General features: G+C 34.3%; 1 protein-coding gene across 1 annotated transcript; it reads right to left on the bottom strand.

Annotated features, from left to right (window-relative positions):
* Positions 1-209: 209 nt before the first annotated feature.
* On the bottom strand, positions 210-2,363 carry LOC110698821 (F-box/LRR-repeat protein At1g06630-like). The gene is made up of 3 exons (XM_021876340.1): positions 972-2,363; positions 701-865; positions 210-560 (listed from the first exon to the last, which is right to left on the bottom strand). Exons 1-3 carry the CDS (start codon positions 2,010-2,012, stop codon positions 210-212), a joined length of 1,557 nt encoding a protein of 518 aa, XP_021732032.1. The 5' UTR covers positions 2,013-2,363.
* Positions 2,364-7,304: the final 4,941 nt, after the last annotated feature.

Genomic DNA, 7,304 nt, shown 5'->3' on the forward strand with positions numbered 1-7,304 from the left:
ACAATCCTCGAACTGTTGACGATTTCACTCCCCACACCAGATATAATAATCTGAGCAGCCACGCTGTACATTGGATGCAGTTCACAATTTCCTTTTCTGTTGTCTATCAGTAGTCATTTCCAATACACATGCTGTCAAATAATGCTTAACGAAACTAGTTTACAGTTTATAAGAGGGGAACGAAGATGACTTGTACACTATCAAGGTGATCACAATACTTGAATTGAGCAGGTGGTTGAGGCTCTTGGATACTTCTTTAATGTAGTCTCAATCGACATATGATCTGGAATTGGAATAATAGATTCTTGGGCTCGAAATATGACCAATTCCTCCAAAACAAATGCTTCTCTTAGGAAAAACTTGGTTATTTCTACTTCCCGTTCAAATAACCCATAGTAATCTTTTATCACTATTCTCTTAAGACGATACCTGCAACATGAGGGAACGACGCGAGCTGCTCTGAAAAACTTTAGTTCCAACTCCAGTGACTCGCTTTTATATCCAGAGTATTCAAAGTATCCACAACGATCGAAACAGTGGTGATAAAACTCCATGAGCCCCTGCAAAGTAGTAGACAACAATCAAAAACATAATTTGCTTACAGTTAAGAGCTAATGCAACATTAACTATATAGGTATAATGCATTGCACTTGTGTAAATAATACCAAAACCATACACACACAGAGTTACAGTGACTTACCCATGGCAAAACAAGTGTTTCTAAGACAGGCGAACTGAAAAGAAGTGGCAGCAACAACTTATCCCAGTAGTGATTTTCACCAGAAAAAGACAGCTCCAGATGCTTCAGATTATGAAATATGGGCAGTTGATCCATTAGGACCTTTTCCTTATCACAGTCAAATCCCTTCAACCAAAGGTAAACATTTGACAACCAGTTGGTCAATTTCATGATTCACAAAATAACAAAGAACTATTTAAATATAAACAGAGTTTGGATCAGAGTGACATACCAGAAAGAAACAGCCAAGCAAAGACAAATGTTGAACATAAGACGAGGGTTTGATGAGGGTAATTATCTCCTCAAGAGAAAGCTGAATTTCCTCATGTAATAAGATGTACGGGATGGTTAGTGCTTCTTTAACAAAACAAGGAATCTTTGGGATTGAGCACATGCATCTTGAATTATCCATGAAGTCAAGGTACTCTGAATTAGGATAGCTGAAAGGCACTAAGTCATTGTAATCGCGCACATTACTCCCAAGTCTATTCATATATAGACACAATCTCCGAAGGGAAGTTGGATAGATAAATGTGTTATGGACATGGTTTGGTAAGGCTTGAAATGTGAGGTCTTCAAGTAAGGGGCAGCTCGAAACTAGCCTGGGCAGAAGGTCATCATCAGGAATGAATGACGTGAGCAAAAGTAGTCGTTTCAAGTTTGGAAGACGATAGGCTGGCATGGTGATAACTTGATCAAGACCAATGTTAACCTGAAGCTTCAACACCTCCAATGTTTCACACGTGAATATAGCCGGGGCCAACTGAGCTTTATCTGGTTTCTTCACCAGAATGCAGAGGTCCAGCTCCCTAAGGCCAGCAAAAGTCAATGGAAAAGAGATCCACTTGTTAAGATGTGTGAACTTCAAGTCAGGGAGACAACCATTAGAGTTCGGGGTGACACAGTCTGCTCTGCTAATTTGAAGTCTAAACCTTTTGAGATGCTGAGATCGGTATTCTTGGAGGACAGTATCGACAAAGGTGACAAAAGAGGGAAAATGCTGGATTGCAGAGGAGTGTTTCAAACAACGTGATGTAGGTGAACCATCGAAATCAAGGCTTGTAATTAAAGGGAAAAGACCCCTGATTTTTTTGGAGAAGAAAGACAACGAAGCAGCTTCCTTGGTAGGAAGCAGGGAAAGAATCTTAATCAACAAATCATCAGGTAAACTGGTGAGCCTATCTACCCGTGTTCCAACGTTGCGATTTTGCACTTCCTGTGAGGAAATTATAGTAGTACAGTAGTCAGACAGGGTTTTGTACTCAAAATACATACATAAACTTCATCTCTGAATAGAGATCAACAATAAAAATTAGAGGATATTGTGTCAATTATCAGTTTGTGGGACCTAGATGCACAATATAGGAGTTTAAACAAAAGAACATAAACCTAAAAGAAATAAAGAGCATGTAATTTACACTCAAAAAACATGGTCTAATCTCAATGCATGCATAAAAAAACATATATCGACAAGAAAATGAAATAAACATATATATAATTCAACTAAACCCAAAGAACAAGTTCAATTTATTTTCAAAAGAATAAGAACATAATCCTCAATCTTATAAGACACAAAATCCGAATCTATTAATGTTACTTGGACTCTTTATTTTACCACCCTCAACACTCGGACATAGATACGACACTTTGACAATTTATTTTAGTTCAAAATCATAGAAATTTTTTACAAAATAATCGAGTCGGATACTTGGACTCGTACCCGAGTCCGAGTAACATAGCATATAACACATAACCAAAAACACATGATCCGTCATTCTTTTCTTGGCAAAATATAATTCAACGCCGGAAAACATAGTTCGTAATTCTTGCAATTGGTCAGATGAGCGATTTATTTTGCGATATTGTGTAACATAATATCAGACTTCCCTAATTATGGAACTTTGTAAAATTGCTTTGACTGATATATATAACTAGGAAAGTGCACATAATCACAAATTCACAATAACAATTAGAAGATAAATCATCACACTTTTCCTCGAACAAAATATATAGTAAGAATGCAAATTCAAATATCCCATAAACAAGAACATTAATCTTCAAACCCAAATTCACGTATTTATATAGTTCTGAATTCGTAATGTATGAATTATTGTATCATAAAAATTGAAAATTAAGGAAATAAAATCAATGATCAAGAAAATTACGTAGTATAACGAATCCTAAAGTCATTACTCAAAATGTCAGATTTAATTAGGGTTATATAATAATCAACAAAATCATTATGATTGAATAAATTAATGGAAGAAAGATTCAAATTAATCATTACAAAAATACAAACCCAAAATTTGCAACTCAGAATTAATAAGCAAACCCTAATTTTTAGTTGATCAAAAATACATTACAAGAAAATTGAGTTGGGAGTGAGGTGAGAGAATTACCATGGCTGCTGTCTGCTGATAGCGGGAGAATAAACCCGAGTGTATTTGCAAACCAAAGCCTTTAACGTACTCCGTATTTTTTGCTTCTTGTACGTATATATAAAGGGGTAATAAAGGCAATGTTTATTTCACTTTTTTTATTTTTTTATTTTTTTTATTTTTTAATAAATTTCACCTCGTTTAAATACTCCATTTCATTTTTATAAGTGTTCCGCTTTGACTTTTGCATTGTTTAAAAGACTACTTTCACCGATATATGAGTAGTACTTATTTCAAATTAAATCAAAAAATATGTTTTTTTTGAAGGGAAAATCAAAAAATAAAAAAGATCATAATACTTGATTTTTTTTTTTTCCGTAAAATTTTAATGACTAGATATCTTTAATTAAATTCCGTAATTACAAACTTATGAAAAATACGGAGTATATGTTAGGTATTTATACATTAATATATATAAATCTAATAAGATTCTATTTGATATATTTTTCTTTATTAGACTGAATTTGTAATTTTATACACAATATTATAGAACTAACCAAAAAAAGAATTAAAAGAGTAACTTATTGTATCGTTTGGACTTTCTTCAATTCTTCAAACTAATGTAACATAACTTTGTATAAAATAGAAGGTTTAATGCCCAAATAAACCAAAAAAGAATTAAAAGAGTAACTTTTTGTAAAATAAAAAATCAACAGAAAGAGAAAACTCAAATTCTTAATTAAGACAGACTTTCATTAACTTATTGTAAAAAGAGTTAAAGTTACTCTAAAATACTACAAAAAGTTACTATTTTCCTAACATAAATTTTAACCTTAAATACACTTATAACGTACTTCGTATTAGATTAATACAAACTATTAGGTGAGGCAGTTCGCACTTGGTACTTCGTACTTGGTTTTGCGTTTTCTACGTGCAAGACGAACTTTTTTCCAGCTCTCTTCAGTGGCACCAAGGTTTAGAAAAATTTACATAGTGTCCTTTTTTAGGTTTATGGCTAACCTTTTTAGTTAAAATGGTTAACCTTTGATTTTTTTTATTAAAAAATTATTTAAATTATTAAATAAAAATTTAAAAAAAAAAAAAAAAAAAAAAAAAAAAAAAAAACCCACCTTTCTCTCTCCTCTCTAATAAAATTTGAATTTTTTTGTTTTTTTTTTAAATTTTATTATTTTAAAATATAATTTAAATAATTTTTTAATAAAAAAAATCAAAGGTTAACCATTTTAACTAAAAAGGTTAGCCATAAACCTAAAAAAGGTCACTATGTAAATTTTTCTAAACCTTGGTGTCACTGAAGAGAGTTGGAAAAAAGTTCGTCTTCTACGTAGAAAACGCAAAACCATGAGGCCAGCATGTAGAATTTCCCAAAAAAAAAGTTTTTAATTACTACCCTAAAACCGATTAATTCAAGTGATTGCTACCCTTTTTCCTAATCAGGCGATTTAAGCTCTTAAAGATATCATTATCCGGCTAATTTGTAATTTGATAACTATTGATGAAAATTGACATTAATTATTGCTGAAAATGTATATTAATTGCTAGAAATTGGTAATTGTTGGGAGTATATAATGATTTTCTTGCATTTTCTTGGTATATATATTGAATCTTTCATTGACCTAACCACAATTTTAAACTGATTATTGCATTTTTTTATTTGGTCGTTTGTTTATGTCAAGAATATTGATTTTCTTGCTGATTTTTTTAAGTATAAATTGAAATTGGAGTATATAGTGTATAAGTGTGGAGTTTGTAAACTATTATATACACTTTTATTTGGTATATTGATATGTATGACCCATTTACAAATTTCTATTTTTTGTTTTATTAGTTATGGTTTAGAATGGGAATTATCGGAGTGAGTTACGAGAAAGTAGGAGAAATGAAATCAGTCGAATTCCAAGTAGAAAGTTTACGAAATATCCTTTTGGGGATTGTGAGAGATGTGACACTGATTTGCTTGACACACTTCGCCTTTATTTAGATAATCAATTATCACGAAGCAACAAACTTCGACCTTTTAACTTCACAAGATTCACAATCGAGGATCTCAAGAGATATTATTGCTCTTACAATTTGTCTCAGTCCCCGATTATGTTCATATCTCATTGGGTTTTTCACCCAACGAAGAATGCAGTTGACTATTCTCAACAATATGGAGATAGTTCTGTCATAACTTACACTTGGAGAATGGTTCTAAATGGGCATTCTATCATACACAAACCGCCTGGGAATTCGGAGGTTTATGAGTATCGGGAGAAGTACCGCTTGTACGAAGCTAATAAAAATGCCTTATAGAACAAATTACGTAAAACTTATTCGTGAATTAACAAATTACGTAAAACCCATATATATATATATATATATATATATATATATCGAGCTTAAGATAAATCAGAGCTTAAGATAAATCATAATGGTTTTAGAAATATAATTAATATTAATGGACCCTCCACATGATTATTGGGTCCGCATATAAAGCTCGGTTGGGCCCAGTTTAGTATTTTGGTCATAACTTCCTCATTATAACTCAGAATTGGGCTTATAATATATCATTGGAAAGCCCCATCCAACTATACAATTATTGGACCCAAATTATGGACCAAAATAAAATGGTTTAGATGTTTTTTTATAAACAGGACACGAAATGAATGATTTTAGAAATACGAAATGAATGATTTTGAATTAAAACATCTTAGAAAAGGGAAAATTCATGAGACTCTTCAACATTTCACCTTGCTCGATAATCAAAGACGTGAAAGGTACTCATCACTGGGTTTGGTTTCTGGGGAGACATAATCAGGTGTCTACAGAACCCCCCACTTTGACTGAGTTTGGAGAAATATAAGTTTCAAAAACAAAAGCCAAAGTAAATCGATAGGGACGGAGAATGGTTTAGAACGTTTTGCGATCCTAAATCATTCTTTTTTAACGCCGATACCTGTAGAAAAATGTTAGTTCCACAAATAAAGGAGTTTCAGGGGAAAGAAATGCGTATCTGGCACCAGTGCATGGCAACAAACACGTTTGGTATTTTTCTATGCCTCGAGAAATCCAACAGATGATAATTTTCCACGTCTCGAGAATTCTATCGTGAACCACTACGCCTCGAGTGACCCACTTGATGATGATCTTCCACGCCTCGGGAGTCTATCGTGAACCACTACGCCTCGAGTGACCTACTGGATGATGATCTTCCACGTCTCGGGAATTCTATCGTGAGCTTCTACGCCTTGAGTAACCCACAAGTGAAAGATGACATATTTTCACGCTTTGAGCAACATGTTGTAGACTCCTATGCCTTGAGCAGTCTTCTAAATGATGATTTTCCACGCCTTGGGAAGTTTAATAGTTTCCACGCCTTGGGAGTCCTATCGTGAGCTTCTACGTCTCGAGTGAAATTCCACTAAGTACCCACGCCTTGGGACACAATCGCCAACTTCTACGCCTTGAGAAGTGTGCATTGATTGACAATTTTTCTACATCTTGGGAAAACTTATCTGATAATTATAGGTCTCTACGCCTCGAGAAACTTGCAATGTGAATCGTCCACGTCTCGGGATGCAATCAATTTTTTCGAATCAAAGTTGTTTTGTTTGACAACCTCCACATCTTAGGAACGCCGTCCAAAATTGCTACGCCTCGTGCTCAAACCGGGTGACAACCTGGCCTTCACAACCTAGGGAATGCTGTCGAAGACCACTATGCCTCGAGCCGTCTTCTCAAATCAAGGTGACATCTTCCACATCTTAGGGAATTCCATCGAAGACCACTACGCCTCGAGCCATCTTCTCAAATCTTTTCGTCTTCACGCCTTGGAAGTGATAGCTTCTCACGCCTTCGAAAACTTGTGTCCTTCCGCTCGTCAAATTGCCTCAAATCTTTTGTAAAGGTTACTCATCCGTCAGGGACTTAGTGTACCTGCATCTATATTTTGGACTATAGGACTTTGCTCATGTCTATAGTTATCTTGAGGTTGACCCAAGGTTTGGTGTTACGTGACTCATTGTGCGACTCAATGTGTTTGGATCAACTCGACTCATGTGTGTGCAGACTCAACTCGATGTGCTGTGACTTGATGTGACTCAATGTGCATGACAAGTGATTGTGTTCGTGCAACTCGAAAATGTAGAAAAGCAAAAAATTTCTTCGTCATTTTTGTAGAGGGT

The sequence above is a fragment of the Chenopodium quinoa genome, unplaced genomic scaffold, assembly GCF_001683475.1.
Source record: "Chenopodium quinoa cultivar QQ74 unplaced genomic scaffold, ASM168347v1, whole genome shotgun sequence".
Taxonomy (NCBI): domain Eukaryota; kingdom Viridiplantae; phylum Streptophyta; class Magnoliopsida; order Caryophyllales; family Amaranthaceae; genus Chenopodium; species Chenopodium quinoa.

What these genes read in the sequence shown, in the direction of transcription:
- LOC110698821 (XM_021876340.1), bottom strand. Translation starts at nt 2,012, where the DNA reads ATGTATTTTGAGTACAAAACCCTGTCTGACTACTGTACTACTATAATT. An exon ending in TGCTTGGCTGTTTCTTTCTG is followed by an intron (nt 866 to 971) that starts GTATGTCACTCT and finishes CTTTGGTTGAAG; the next exon opens with GGATTTGACTGTGATAAGGA. An exon ending in AAACACTTGTTTTGCCATGG is followed by an intron (nt 561 to 700) that starts GTAAGTCACTGT and finishes ACTACTTTGCAG; the next exon opens with GGGCTCATGGAGTTTTATCA.